The 16,494-nt window shown below is 36.7% G+C and overlaps 1 protein-coding gene across 1 annotated transcript; it reads right to left on the reverse strand.

Annotated features, from left to right (window-relative positions):
• Nucleotides 1-7,635: 7,635 nt before the first annotated feature.
• Nucleotides 7,636-15,914, reverse strand: LOC112554841. The gene is made up of 12 exons (XM_025222895.1): nucleotides 13,840-15,914; nucleotides 12,830-13,095; nucleotides 12,476-12,578; nucleotides 11,860-12,111; nucleotides 11,583-11,668; nucleotides 10,812-10,991; nucleotides 10,382-10,518; nucleotides 10,184-10,297; nucleotides 9,054-9,082; nucleotides 8,756-8,824; nucleotides 8,238-8,318; nucleotides 7,636-7,760 (listed from the first exon to the last, which is right to left on the reverse strand). Exons 1-12 carry the CDS (start codon nucleotides 14,078-14,080, stop codon nucleotides 7,636-7,638), a joined length of 1,683 nt encoding a protein of 560 aa, XP_025078680.1. The 5' UTR covers nucleotides 14,081-15,914.
• Between the last annotated feature and the right edge of the window lie 580 nt (nucleotides 15,915-16,494).

Below are 16,494 nucleotides of genomic sequence, written 5' to 3' on the forward strand. Positions count from 1 at the left end.
GTGTTACATTGTCTTAAATTTAACTTAAGGATGATAGAGTTTTTAATACATTAAATAACGTGACATTAGTAACGGACATGTGGCATTGCCAACAGAAGCGGGACTGCAGTCAATCACATCGATAGTCTCTCGCAGCTGAACGAAGATCATGCTATCTCTCCCGTATTTACATAGGCTTCCTTGAGTATACAGGTGTATGTGAAAATTTGAGTGCAGTCATAATCTCCTCTGACGGAATATGACAGATGAAGTCAGTAACGTCCAACACTCCATGAAGACACACAGTTTGTAGCCTCCTGGTAAGAGTTCATAGAGGATTGTTTATTTTTAGCACGCGAAACGTGTGGAGGCGCTTGAACCAAGTGAGCTGACAAAATGACACCTTAAGGAGGGAGCGGGTCTGCATATAGTGACATACGTGGATCTGCTTCAAGCTGTTTGGCATGTTTGTGGGGTTCAAAAGGGTACTTTGTATGACTTTTTTACTCATTGTCAGAGATATATGTATATTATAGAGATTAGATGTTTGATGACTTCGTCAGCCTGGTTAATATGTTTGTGTCAGTCTCTTGATAAAGTTACAAGTATTGTTCATATTTATTTTGTAAAAGGTTTAAGGTAGTGTTAGTGTATTTAGTCACGCAGACTTGCTTAGGGTTTATTGTGGTTACAGACTGGAACATACAGCGCATGACCATTAACATCTCAGCGAACAGAACAGTTAACTGATTTTTGTCAGTGAAATTCATATTGTGTGGTAAGCATTGCATGCCATTATTCTCGATTGTTTATTATAATTCACAAATTAATAACCCTTTCAGATGAGTATTTGGTGCCAAGACGAAAAGTGGATAACAGCCAGGTATACATCAACTTGGATACAACAGATGCTGAACAGCACTAAAGGTTGAAAAAGATGCGGAAGAGGAAGAAAGAACAAGTAGTCACATTGTGTCTTGTTTGAGTGTATAGAATGACAAGGGGATAGGAATCCTAGGTTGGAGAACAACTTACAAGATCAGTACAGATTTCAGTATTGCGTTCTCTCATTTCAATTTTTCATGGAGGGTAATATTGATATATGATAGGTATAGCCTAGGAATTATTTATTATTTTGATTTCTTAATCTTTTACTCCAGAAATTCTTAAATTTTGTCATAATTGTCATTTCACTGCACACTTATTAATAGGTATGCTTGGGTTAAGTTTAGGTTAGGGCAGAGAGCCCAGACGAGGAGAAGAAGACGACTTTAGATGGAAATCAGTGCATCCAGCAGTGCCAGCAGGACCATTGCCAGAACTCATTGGCAACCACAAGTGGAAAACAAGCGTTTATGCCCACTAGATAAATGCACTAACCACCAGAATATTGGCACCTGGGGTGTTGTGGACGACGTAGCACCCAGTGACCAACCCACGTAGTGGACTCTCAGCAAGGAGTACAAGAGAGGGTGACGAGACTCACAACTGCAGCAGTAAAGAGGCGGTACCGTCAGAGAGTGTCTAATGAAGGTAATTCAGGACAATTTTATATTATGGCGGAGTTTCTTGGCTTTTTGGTTTTGCTATTAATTTTGGTTGTGAATTCCTTCGCACAATCTCAAGTTGAACATAGTGTTTGGTTATATGTTTCTTACTGCCATCCCAATCACCGTTGATGGCTTTATCACCTATAAAAGTAATTGTCCACTTTTGCTCACAGTGCTATGTTCATACTGTTGCAGCATTTGCCTGGGCTCATTCTGAAACAGACAGGAGAATTGAAATTGATGCTACAGGAAGTAAAAGATATGGTTGATTCATTCACTGATAAGCAAAGACCAGCTGCTCCAGCAAAGGATGCCTGAATGTTGCGAGACGATTTGATCTTCTGAATAGAACACAGCAAGAGTCTGTTGGAACTGGATGGACGCCTTGATGATGAGCCTTTCATGAATTACTCGTACGTAAAGCAGATGTCATTGTTAAGCCATGATTGTAATGATAATCTGTAATAATTTAGGGGAATTTTAAAGCATAGCTTGACATTTTTGAAAAAAAACTTATGTTTTTATAGGGAATTTGCATTGGTGGGAGAATGATCAGTTCTTGGTCATCTGATCATACATATATAGTGTGGAACACACATAAGTCAAGTTTTAAAATCAGTTCAAAGGGTTTCAGCCTCATAAACTTTATGGTTTATGGGGAAGGAAACATTAAATGTGCGCTTTGTTGTGAAAGTTTGCAGTTTAAATTTTTGTATTGCCCTTGAATTGTAAATAATTAAGCCATGTATGATTTTCACTACACCTTTCTTGTTTTGATGATGTGCCTACTTGACAGATATGTTTCTTGTCTTCTAATGATTTGCAAGTCCAAAAGCCTCTCCTGTGTGGGTAGAACGAATGCAAAGGATTGTGCGAAAAGGAATCATGCGGCGACTCCTGACCGACAAGGTTGCTCGGAACTATAACTGGAAAGGACAAAAGGAAAGATGTGTGCTTTCAAGGGACTGAAATGATCTACATGATCTACAGTAAGTGTGATGATGTATAATGTTAGTGTAATATTATTATTAAAGGTATAAGATATTATTGATATATTGTCTACACATACTTGACAAAAAAGAGAGTGCAGATCTAAAGTGCTATTTTGTGTATAACATGAATTGACATTTTCATTGCTAGCTCTACAGTTGAAAATTATCTGTAGCTCTTGTCAGTAGTAATTTTGTGCTTCTGTGGTGAAACTAGCGTAAAAACGGAAAGACATGGGGAACAGCATAAGCACCATAAAACTGAAACAATATTATAGTGTGAGACTTCCTTTAGTCCATCTTTAATCTAAACCTGTAGCGCTTGCTTTAATCTACAAATCCCATTTTTGCTATTGCAGAAGCTGTACGTCCAAAGAAGACGTGGGTGTATGGAGGCTTCCGATAAGTTAGTGCAGGAGCCATCAGGAAGAAAGACAGAGTGGAGACCAATGCTTGTCAGCAGAACAGTGTGCTGTTCTACCTGTCCGTCGTCTTCGCCCGAGCTGCCATCCGTCGCATCAGAGAGCGACGACTCCTCTCCAGCGACAGAGAAGTCTAGAGATATGTACACGTAATGTCTACGATGAATGCAATGCCACTACAGCCGCGCCGATGCCAGTACTGTCACATAGCCATTCGCTTCCAACGGCAACAGCAGGCAGTCCTGACAGTCCTTTGTCCCCTGCTCTCTCGTCACGCTCAAGAGCTGTCTCCACATATAACACTTCTGTGCTTTTGCCTCCTTTTACTTCCTCTACACCTGGCATGTATGCCTAACTTTTGCTGCATAAGGAACATCAGGGCTTATCACCAAAGCATCTTGACCCTAATTGGGGACGCTTGCTGATATTTAGCAACAATGTCTCATATTGAGCGTTATATCTAAGTATGTACAATTTAAGGTTTTAGTATGTTAAAATGAAGGGCATTGGATCTGAATAGTGTTAAGTGCCCCCCATTTTTTCGGTAAAGCACTTTACCAGACATACATGAACTTTACCAGACATAATTGTTCAGCCTTATTTTACGGTATGGAAATTCTCATATTATTAATTAATTGGAATGATATGTCCCTTGTAGAAGGGTAGAGATGATAATGTGCATGTTGTTATCTACAACAGGGTAACTTGATTTTTTGGTGTATTTTGTGACATCATCAATTTGTATTTACACATTCACTGTTTTTTGTAAATCTAAAGGTCTATAAGTTTTAGTTTACTTTAATTATTCCTTGGCACTCTGCACAGAGCACAGTGCCGCACCATCTCACCTTTAAGTATTTGAAATTGAAATTTTTAAAAGTATTGAATTTAAGAAAAAATCCTATGCATTGATTTGTCGTGTTTAATTAATTATATTCTTTTTTCTCTTTTTTGAGTATCATTGTATTCATTTTTTTTATCACAAATGTCACCATTTTGTACTTGCTATTGTATAATGTAAATGTCTCGCTGGGTTTATTCCCAACGACACGAAATATTTTTAATTACAACAAATGAAAATCTTCTCTGTTACGGTTCATTTATGGGATGTTTGAAACGTGAAACTGTGAAAAGTATGTGTGAACTGTGAAACATTTACATTAGGTTTCAAAACATTTTTAACAAAACGTTTTAAAAAACGTGTCCTTAGAAACATTTAAATTAGGTGTTATAAAAACATTTTAAAAACGTTTTTAAACATTTACATACGAATATTTATTAAATGTTTTTAAAATGTTTTACAGAAAAATGTTTATAAAAGTTTTAAAAATATGTTTTAAAATGTTTTACAATGTTTGCAGAAAACGTTTTTAAAACATTACTTTGATGGGCATGATAAACATTTTTAAAACGTTTTCTGCAAACCTTTTTAAAATGTTTTATGTAAACATTTAAAACGTTTTTAAAACGTTTTAAACGTTTGCATGCTATCTGGGCACACTCCACCTCCCTGTGTGTGCATCTTCCATCCACCTCTTCGATGTCCCACAACCACCCACACTAACCATATTATGATAATACATACTGGAACAAAGTGTGACCCTGGATTTCCCACGCCCAGACGTGAATGTGCATCTATTTTTTTTCTGAGAAAGTTCAAACTTATTCATTGACCATACTGACCCTCCCCATGCATAACATGAAGCCGCGACATTAGTTCATTGAAAGAACACCGGCAGCTTTTGTCTCCAAACCGGGGCATGCGTAACAGTTTACACCAGGTAATAGAAAATGGCAGACTTTGAGGGATATCATTTACCTGTGAAAAAACATCTACAGCTGATGGTGAATGGGCAACGTGTGACAAGCGTGAACTAATGTACTCGGTAGTACGACTCCCCGTGCTGTCTTACCGTGCTGCATTCGTAATTGTCAACCTTGACCTGCTTGACCTATTGTTTAATCACAAGTGGGTATTGGGTGTACACGACAATCACGCACGTACACGCACACACTACTTGAGCGCAGTTGCACACACGGCCAGTACACACATGACAGTACACACTGCAACAAAACTGTGTGATGCTAAAGAAAAGTACTTTGTCGCGCTCACAACAAGTAATCGAGGGCTATGCCAGGGAAAAGAATGTCCATTTTCGCGAATGTCCGTGCGCACACACCCACACCCCAAAGAAACACAAACACGAAAGCACACTAATTTTTTCATGGATTGTTTTGTTTTATTAAAGCCTGAATAGTGAATTCCACACGTAATTTTTTACATGAATATCATATTCCTCCAAGGGTGAAACCAAAGAAACAAAACCCATGAAATATCAGCCACATATTGGAATCACAATAACAAAACTAACTACGCATATAAACAGGTCACTAGAGGTAGTAAAACCCTAGCAAACTAGCGAATCTCCAACATGCATATTATAATCACCATAACAAATGTTCTCAATAGTGCATTTATTTGAACCTTAATAGACTGAACAACTCAGCCAGCTAATAGCAAGAGACAACCGAACTGCAGCATTCAACTCATCACAGGAGTTTGATTCATTAGATAAATTTTGGGGCTGGACGATAATATTTTTGGCCCATATCAATGTAATGTGCTGAATGCCGTTAACGTCATCGCAAATAAAAACATAATTCTTACAACTCCAATATAAACTACAAAGGTTTCTCTTCATAATTATGTGTATAACCAAACTTAAGGAAAAGAAATAGCTTAAATTTATTTCAAAATACAACAGAGGACAAAACATCAAATTTCCCTTTCACTCAAAAAGGAACCTGAAGAAAACAGTTCTTGGTGTGTGTTGTCTATATGTAAATAACTTTTCACTACCATCAATATTATTCACAAGCCCATAATAACAATAACAATAACAATCGACTTTATTAATCCCAACGGGCAATTTAAATGGGAGCTGTGCCCTGTTTCCAACAAATATTTTTAGATGGAAAAAAAAAACAAAAAAACAAATGCACACCCACCCATCACACAAACACACACAGCTGACAGTTCATCTGTGATTGAGTAGCTGGACTGCTGATGGCACAAAAGATTTCAGATGCCTATTGCTTTAGCATACTGGCATGGCATAGCTGTTACCTGAGATTAATAAAACAAATTCTCCCGCTAGCACATGTTCAGGTATGGACAGAATGCGGGAAGCTTTCCTAACTAGTTGTTGATCACAGAAGGAAGTCGAGTACCTCTGTTTAATACCAATTATCTTGGAACAGACGTGGACAATGCTACTCATACTGTTCCTATCATGGACAGATAGATTACGAAACCATGATACAAGTGAGAAGGATAAAAGACTCACAATAAAAGACTGGTAGAAACAACCTAAAATTGCACTGCTAACGGAGAAACTATTTAACTTCCGCAAAAGGTACATTCTTTGCTGGCCAAGTTTGACAATGTGTTCAGCGTTTAGAGTCCATTTAAGCTGGCAATCTTAAACAGTTCCCAGGTACCTGAAAGAGGTAACAGTTTCAACAGGTTTGCTATGTATCACAAGCCATTCAGAGTAATGAAGGTTGAACTTCATTGAAAGATTTCTTAGTCTTTACATATGCGGATGTTACACCTCTTGTTCATTTTGGAAGGGAAGGTGCTTCCACCTTAAGGTGATTTCACAATGTAGCACCTCAGTTGTTACTGAGGCTTGTAGATGGGGGAAACACAGAGCTGGGGCGAAATGGCAGTTGTTCAGTGTCATGTGTAGTAATTAGTAATGGTTTTTATGAACATCCAACCCGTTTAAAGTTGTTTTAGATCTTTTATCCACTTCAGTCTAATTTTCAGCTTGAAGGAAAAATAATCTTTCAATCTTCTTTGGGGGTATCTGTACTGGAGCGAGTTTTGTCGCAAAACTATTTCGAAAACATCTAAAACTAGCCTGCACGACATGTCATTTTTTCCTTGAGGGTAAGGTTGCAACCATTCAAAGTCTTAATTTATCAGGATGCATTTGACTTAACAGTTTGTTAGTATAAAATAAGATGGTTACCATTATATTTAGTAGTCAATAATGCATCTAAAACTGTTTACGCTTTTAAGGAAGATGATTAAATGATTTTTATAATTTTTTTCTGCAGACTGACACAAAAAAGTCTAGAGGGACAATAAACAGAAGGGAATAATAGCTATCAGTTTTCATATCAATAAAACATATGCCAGTGTTCCACCCTGAGTACAGGAGACATGTGGGTAACACGGATGTTTACTTAATTACCATCCCCATCAGAATCTTCATCGTCTGTGTCAATGTCACTAAACATATCTATTACATCATCAGAACAATTTAGAACAAGTGTCGGTTGATCCTTAGCTGCCGACAGTAAACTGCCAATGGAGCAGTCAAAGTTAACTTTTTGAAATCCAGGGTGATGACAAAAAGTGCCCTGAAGCAAATGTAACATGTCTTCCACTATCATCTTGCTGAATGACTTAACATGATTCAGTCCAAGATGATATCGAGTGTGATCAGTCAAGTACTGCCACTGGTGAGATGTTATAAATGCACCAGCCACTGCTGCAGAAGGTCTATATCTTCGAGGATACGTTTGTCTCTTCTTCTTCTGCACGGCAGCATTCGGTAACAGAATTGGCAGCTTGGACTTTGCTCTCTACACAAGTTGTGATTGTTGTTTTCATATACGGCAGACTTAGGGTCTGCAAGCTGTGCAAATAAAATATTGAGGCCCTTCTCGTAGCTGGTTGCCAACAGCCTGTAGATTAGTGGTGTTGAGATGAAGTCTTTTTGTGAGTCGCATGGCAATTTTCTGACCATCTGCACAAAACATGTAAGGTGTGAGTGACCCAAAACATTCTATAGAGAAAATGGTCAAACAGTACTTATACCATATTATGCATGCTGCCTATATGCAACCATCCCAAGAAAAATGTCATAACTGAAACATGAATCAAATAATTATTCAACAACAAGCAGAGTATATAATCTTACTGTATATGCCTTGAAGGTAAAAAAAATTACAGTTAGAATGCAAACTACAGAGTTTCCTCATGGGAATAATGCCTCAGATGACTGCAAATATACAATAACCCCTTAAGTCATGCAGTGTATGATAGTGCAATCTTGTATATTCTTAATGGAACTGTATGATTAATTAATTAACTAGAAGATTTTAAATATTTCATACAATCCTTGCTGCCCTGAAATGTGAAGGAATGACATTTTACTCGAACATCAACCTGTACAAGAATTACATTTTCAATGATAATGAATTTTAAAAAAAAAAATACAAACCAGCATAGCGCTTCTTCAGTCCCAGCAAGTGCTGACGCTCTGTAGAAAGCTTCCTGGCCTTCTCAATCAGTGGATCAGTCCCTACAGCAAATCAAATGGTCAGATCACAACAAGCATCAATATATGTTATAATAAAATGCATGACAAGATCACTCATGGTAATGATAATCAATAAAATTACTGCTGGCATGCAGTCTTCTTACTAGCACATGGACAATAATGAATTATCATTTTTAAATGCTTTAATTAACTTAATTTTTTGGTAGCTTCTGCTTCAGAAAAATTGCTTTGCTTGATTATTCCTACTTTTACATATCTTTTGTTCAGCAAAGGTGAGTCTCCATATGACATATATCTTATTCCTAGAGCCTGTACTTGATATCACAAAATGCTGCAGCTATCATCATATCACATGCTCATTTCTGTGTTTGAAGCATTAAGACAACTGACAATAGTTATTGTGCGGTATAATCTCTTTTACATTGTTAGTATGTCTTACATTTTGATGTTTGACATACCTCTTTGATCATCATTTGTCACTAGAATCTGTGTCAGTTGATGAAGCCAATCCACAGCATTTCCATCATCTGAAGTTAAAGGCAGTTTCCAACAAAGAAAAGCACAGCAATGAGGGGCACAAAAATCAAGGTGCTTAAAGGGACTATTATCTCTGGATTTATGAATTCTTTTTGTTTAGGTGTCATACACAGGCTTCGGTTTCTCTTACATTTGTTGTGATGGTAGAAATATATTACAGAGAGATACTAATATTAAGCATTCTATTCTATCCTGTATTATTCAATAAGTGTTACTTACACTTTCTTTCCACAATCACTGATGAATACCTTGGAATTCACTTGAATTTGCCTTGCTTTCTTAAGCCTTACAGAAAATGTCTGAACTGAAAGGAAAAGTAGTAATGCAAAGTCATTTGCAAAATTTGTTAAAAAAGCACCTTGAAAAAAAAAAAAAATAAAATAAATAACTATGCATCATACTTGTCAACAAAGACATTGCCCACAAAACGATCAAATACACAGTGGATCAAAAGTACCAAAGAAATAAACAAATATGCTGCCAATTATTTTACAGTAGTTTTCAGTTGTTATAACTACGTAAGTGTTTTGCAGCCTCTTTTCACAACACACATGTATAATGGGCTGCTCCATAAATTACCAATAGAAAAGAAAATTCTCCGTCCATAATTAAGTAGAGCACTGCTTAGAAGATCCTGTCTATTCGGCAGTGTCATCTCCTTGCTCCATAAAAATTTTCGTAGGTAGGACCACAATCTTTCCGTGGCTTCTCCATCTATTAGACCGGTTCCTTTGCAGTATCGCTGTCCAAATGTCATCTACAATAGTACCATAGAATCAATCGTTGAAAATGAAATGTCTCTAATAAACAAATTGCATCTTTGTATATTTCTTATTCTTGGTTGTGCATACTGCATTTATTTGTATCTATATTTATGTGTATACAATAACACTATAGCAAATAATTGTATTATTATTAATCACTGCAGATAACTAACCTGACACCTTGTGTTATGAGCAAAGCTATGGAAAACAGGAACAACCAATTTGAATCTCTCTGCAAGTTGTCCAGTCAGTTCTGGACACCTCTGTTGAAATAAAACAATAAGGCTAAATATACAAAGCTACAGCTCCAACTCAACACATTTTTATCACACCTTAAGATATATGATGTAATCATTCAGTAGTACATATTTATAAACTCTGTCTTCTCCAAAATAAGAAACCAACTAAAATAGTACATAATAATCATCACTTAACTTTGGTGTCATTATACACCTGGTGTAAACCACCATGCAGGTGTTTTTTTTATAAAACCAATACCATGCTACAGACAATACCAATAACATACAAAACAATGTCAGTTTATTTTATCTGAAACACCTAAGATTCAACTGGTGTTTTACATACCCAAGATGAGCTTGCAGTCTACAGGCAATATCATACATGACAATCTGCTTTTCATTTGTAGCACCAACCTGCCTTGAAGCAATCTGCTTCATAATATAGACTGGATATGCAAATCTGAAACAAATTCTAAAATTAGTAACATGTTATATACTAGATCTATGTGTACTGTTACATTCATGACTAATATTCATAAATTACCTTTCTCCATGCTCCATGTTCACAAAATAGAGGGGAAATCCATGGTGACACACAGAGCCAAACACTCCTTTTATATCCAGATTTGCACTTTTATTTTTAGCCCTAACCATGTCACCAGCCTGAAAGTCTGAGCACTCCTGAAAGTAAGAACATCGTACATAAATTAATAATGTTGATATTCATAAGAGAACAACAACATTCATATTATTAAAAATAAACATTTCAGTTGATAAATTATCACAGAAGACAATTATCTGGTTTATTCGAACTTATCATTGATAGAAACTGATAGAAACCTCTTACATATCAATATGTAATACTGGTAAAAATGTTACTTCTTTCATTTTATGTTAGATTGGTTGCTACGCAGTACTGTTAACTATACTGTTTTAGCAACCAAAATTAAATGGAACTAAAATACTGCACTCACTGATGATTCAGGGACAGATTTTGAAACTGCTTGGCAGTGATTATTAACGAAGTCCCTGACACTGTCATCTGGACAAAAGACTGTAAATCTTGCATACTGGAGTCCTGGTCCAGACCCAGAGTGCAGTTTGTGGACAAGTCCAAAATTAGCGTCCATAGAGACGACAGACCTTTCAGGTTTCTACCAAAAATATATCATTAAATGGTAATCTTGATATAATCATAAATGTATCTGTAAAGCACCAGTTCTTGCTACAGGCATTCATGATGCATAATTTTGCGAAACTGTTAAACACATGAGCAACATCCACCCACACATGGAAGCAAAAAAAAAAATGTATGTTTTACTAATGCTTTGAAGGCAGTCAGCATAAAATTCTAGCAAATATAGTGGCAAGAAGTCTGGTTAGAGGAATGTACAACCAGAGAGAGAGGAGAAGATAAAACCAGACAGTGTGTAGATGTGAACTGAGATAAATGCTTTGATGGGGCTAGCACTACTGAGTCACTTAAAAGTTAATTGAACATAATGATCAGTATCTACTTTTTTTTTTTTCACATTTCCCTAAATCCTGCTTTAATGATTTATTTTAAACAGATGTCTGCCTTACTAAAAATCTAAACCCATAATGATTAAAAAAAATCTTGTAGCTAGCAAAGCAGTTGAAACCTAAATGCAAAGAAATGTGTAATAAATCCTGTTTAAGCAATGACTAATTGGCACTAATACAGACATCTAGCAGACAGTTCAGACACATACCAATGTACATACTGGGCAGTTCTTGCCCACAATGTCTGGAGAATGTGCCATCTCAAGGCACGACACTTGATGATGATGGAATTCAGTTAGTGCGTTTCCTGAAAACAATATATTTGCAAACTAAAATACTTTTTCTTGGCACTTAAACTAACTGCAAATATCCAATGACAAGCTTCAAAAAATCAGTCAGTGGTATAAACACATTTGGCATCCATTAATTTTTCAGTACAAATGACACTATTTATAAATGATAATGCAGTTTCACATAATGCACTACATAAATTATTACCCAGTGCCAGGTAGAGGTTTCTGCAGTCAGTTGTGTGAGGAGGCAGGAAAGTAGTTCTTCTTTTTAAGGCAAAGCAAAACTTTTGCAGAGATAATTGACCTTCAAGCTGTAGCATTCGCCCTAGCTCCATCAGTGTTATCGTGAAGGCTGTTTCTGGCTGTTTGGGTGTTGCTGGCCATAATCCCCTTCTAACTAAGGTAACAGCTTCTGGCTCACACTGGCAGAAATGGGATTTTATTTTATGCTGTCTCCCTGCAACAACATATCATTTATCCAATAGTCTGAATAGGATCATTTAACTGGGCCAACATACCTTTATGAAAGCATTTTACCAATCTAGCTCCTTGTTAAGTATGATCAATCCTTTCCTACAAATGCAGTCTTCAATAAGGTGAATGCCATTGAAAAATCATTTCCTGAGGCATTGAAGATACCATTAGAAATTATTGGTTTAAACACTAGAATGTCATATATTGTATATTGTAATGTTTGCAAGGAGTCCTTGAGGGATCTGATGGCATAAAGGAACTTTTTTGAGAAACAAATAGTTCCTGGGTTTGCTTTTTTACCCCCTACATAATGTACTTCTTATACTGCTGCTGCTAAATACACATACCCAATGCATCAAAAACTCTTATTTGACGAGAGTATATGCTGTCACATGAGTGTTCATGGATGAGGGTTGTTTCTTTAATAAGGGGCACAAACATATAAACATCCTGAAAAAAAATTAACATAAGCAAATTATCAGATAGACAAAAAATAAGTTATGTTCTGTAACTGCAGGAAAAAATAAGTATACAGCTATGCAAGCTAATTTAATATTTTCAATGTAGCAGTTATCTGTGTAGTGTTTATTAATATTTGAATTAAATTTTAAGCATACACAGTGCTAACAGTGTAATGCATTCCAATAGGCTAAGATTTTGAATAAATATACTTTCACGAACGTTATACATTTAGTACTTACATTTTTCCAAACATACGCCTGATGGTACATTACCATGCGGTGGATATTCTCATTACACATCATGCAATACAGAGTGTTGGGTCCACAGTCAGGACACCATATGATTTCAGGAACCTCAGAAGAGCCACATGAGGAACATTGGTTTGAAGCAGGACAAAATCCTTCCATCCGGGCAACAACCAGATCAGATCGTATTTTTCTCCATCCTTCTGCCTCGTTTACTGCTCTTTTTTTGTGGCTGCTAGGTTCTGCCACCTCAGATTCATCTGTTAATAGTGCATAGTTAATAGCACAGGTAAAATATAATTTAAAAGAGCACCCATTAGAACAGATTGTCAATCTCTTCAGTGCTCTACATCCAACTATAGAAAATTATTCCACTTGGAAATAGTTCTTAAATAAATTTGCATGTTCAAAGCACTGTTGATCAAAATGCTTATGATATATCCTACTTACGCCCAACAACTGACAGTTGTTATGTGACAGCATTGCATTTTATTCTGCCAACTTTTATGAATTATTATGCAGAGCATCATCTAATATTACTAACAACTGTTATACCCCTCAGTGTAAGTAAAAATTCTATACAAATCTAATTTATATAAGTATTAATAATGTTCTATGAATATTTGTGACTAATGAAGTTTACCATACTTTTATTATTCTAATTTAGAATGATAGCTAAGGTTGACTGTCTCTGTCTCATTTAAATAAACTATGACTTCCAATACATCACTGAGAAAATACAATAAACTGGCTCTTTGTGCACCAGATTACCATGTGTCATCCATTGATTTATGCTTTAATTACTCATGCAGATGTAGCTATGGAATGATAAACATGAGAAAATACAGCTATGGATGTAAAATACTCTGGTGTGAGGAATATGCAGGAGGTATTTTACTTATTAAGTATACTATTCACCGAATACATATATTCAACTAACATATATATATATAGTGCAATTATTGACATTCCTAGTTACAATGGTAATTTAGTTTTTCACATACTGGTTTCAAGTGGAAAGGTTACACTGGGTTCTTGCTCCTCCTGTTGAATGATTCTGGCTTCATGCTCCTCCTGTTGAATGATGCTGGGTCTATTGCCTTGTAGTGAGTCTATAGACCTCATGAGGTCTCGGTACTCCTTTACAGTACATCGCACCTTACGGGACTTACCCTTCCTTCCATTGTCTTTGATAGTACAAACACTACCTAACAGAACACATTTTCCTCTTCCACTTCTACGCATTGTTGATTACAGATACAAATCTGCAAAATGACAAAAATACAGCACAATAGATAACTGTTGAGTCTAGAATTCCAATTTTTCATTTGGTCTGAACTTAAATATCATTTCTCAAATGATAAATACATATTTATCCTGTCTACAGACTCTTAGAAAATAGATCTCAGTGATAGAAAGCAGCTGGAGCCATTCACAAAATTGAGCAGATGCAAAAAATTACAGTCCTCCACTCCCGTTTTGTTGCTGGTACCATCAACATGCAATAAGACTACCCACCAAACACAAACCTCACAAACCCTTTTAAGGTTTGTCAACCATACTGAGAAAGACAATCCAGTGGAATCTCAGCACTTGAACTGCTCGGTACTAAAATATTTTGGTCTTTGACAATTTTAAAAAATTTATTTTTGGTGCTTAACCACTTGCTTGGCACTCAACCATCATGCTAAAACAAGAATGAATATCATGTTTAAGTGGTGCTTAAAAAGCATCACTTTGTGTGAATTATTTAAAGAAATAAGCATATTCCTTTGTGCTGTTCATGATTTTGTACTTTTAAAGTATACATATATGCAAACAATTATACATTCAGTCATTGTGGTACCACAAACTTTATTTAGTGCTAAATGTGAAGAAACAGGAAAACAGTAACAATAATTTTAAATAAAAAAGGTCAGTGAAAAGTATGAGAATGGTATAGGTATGCTTTAAAGTAGCCATTCACTATGGATATCGACAATATTAAAACATGAGACCATTAATTAAGTTAGATGAAATAACGAAAGTAGCAAAAGTGGTAAAAAAAACAACATATTTAGTTCTATATTTATAATGCTATAATAACTGAATTTTTTTTAAATAAAACATTCAAAATATGCCTTACTTATCATGTGTGTAAATGCCATGCTTTATAATGCTATGACTAATATACTGGCGATAAAACATATTCAATGCATTTACACTAGTTCTTAGTGGGGGTTGGAGGGGGGTAGGTGCTAGGCAACACTTCTTACAATATGGATTAATTTGATAACACAGCTGCATCTACTTACCAAACTGAACAGATACCAGCTAGTATGTCGTACAGTCTCTATGATTATATTTCCGCGCCACAAAACTGCAACTGGACTGTGAAGTAGTTAGTTCCCCTAAAAAGGGCGGGATGAGGGAGCGTTAATTGTTTGTTTTCAGCTGAAGTTGAAGGGTCCAGTTGGGATCAATTCAACCTCGGAGTTTAATTTGACTACACCAAAATTGGACGTTATTAACTTCATTTTTAACTACTGTTAATTGCAAATGACAGAGTGTGTGCGTGTGTGCAGATCTATGCGTGCGCGAGAAGGAGAATACAGAACGAGTTAAGAGAAAGAGAGAGAGAGAATAACTTAACGTTTTTTGTTTTTTTTGGTTACATGTACATGTAGTATAAAATTAAAGTGATATATTTTAAATAAATATACTTAAATGCACGTAGCTCAGTAAATTGGACCGCAGAAACAACAAAAAATTATGGAGGTAATTTCTGTTATTTTCTTAATACTGCACGTCATTCTTGGTTTTAATCTTATTTATTTCTATGTGTGTGTGCGTGCACATTCAAGAGAAAGAGGGTTAATATATGTGTGTACATGCGAGACAGAGAGAACGTATAATGTGCCCATTCGAGAGCGAGAGAGAGGAGAACGAGTGGAGATCAAAAGCGCGCGAGCCATCGAGAGAGTACGTATGTGTGTGCGCTTGCATGCGTGCGAGCGAGAGATCGTGTGTGTTGCGCTTGCGTGCGAGCGAATGTGTTTGTGTGCGCGTGCGAGCGAGAGAGAGTGTGTGTGTGCTTGCGTGCGAGTGTGTGTGCGTGTGCGCTTGCGTCCGGACGAGCGAGAGTGCGCGTGCGAGCGAGAGAGTGTGTGTGTGTGCTTGCGTGCGAGTATGTGTGTGCGTGTGCGCTTGCGTACGAGCGAGAGGTTGCGCTTGCATGCATACGAGCGAAAGAGTGTGTGTGTGCTTGCGTGCGAGTATGTGTGTGCGTGTGCGCTTGCGTACGAGCGAGAGTGCGCGTGCGAGAGTGTGCATGTGTGCGCTTTGCGCTTGCATGCGTACGAGCGAGAGGGAGTGTGTGGTGCAAGCGAGGGAGGAAAACGAGTCGAGAGTTAAATCCCTTGTTATTGTAGATCTTGGCATATTGAGTATGCGGGTGATTGATCACATAGTCCAACGCTCTAAAGGTAGTTTAGTTTTCAGAACAACAAATCTTACTCTAGTTGAAATGGCACACTGAACTGGTTTTCTAACCAAATGAGCATTGAAACATCCACGGACGTGCATCGGCATTTTAAGTTCGTGGAAACACCCAAGTATATGTCGTGTTACATTTTCCTCTACAGAAATATTGACTAGCTAAAACAAATTTAACGGGAAAG

This window comes from Pomacea canaliculata, linkage group LG14 (genome assembly GCF_003073045.1).
Source record: "Pomacea canaliculata isolate SZHN2017 linkage group LG14, ASM307304v1, whole genome shotgun sequence".
Classification (NCBI taxonomy): domain Eukaryota; kingdom Metazoa; phylum Mollusca; class Gastropoda; order Architaenioglossa; family Ampullariidae; genus Pomacea; species Pomacea canaliculata.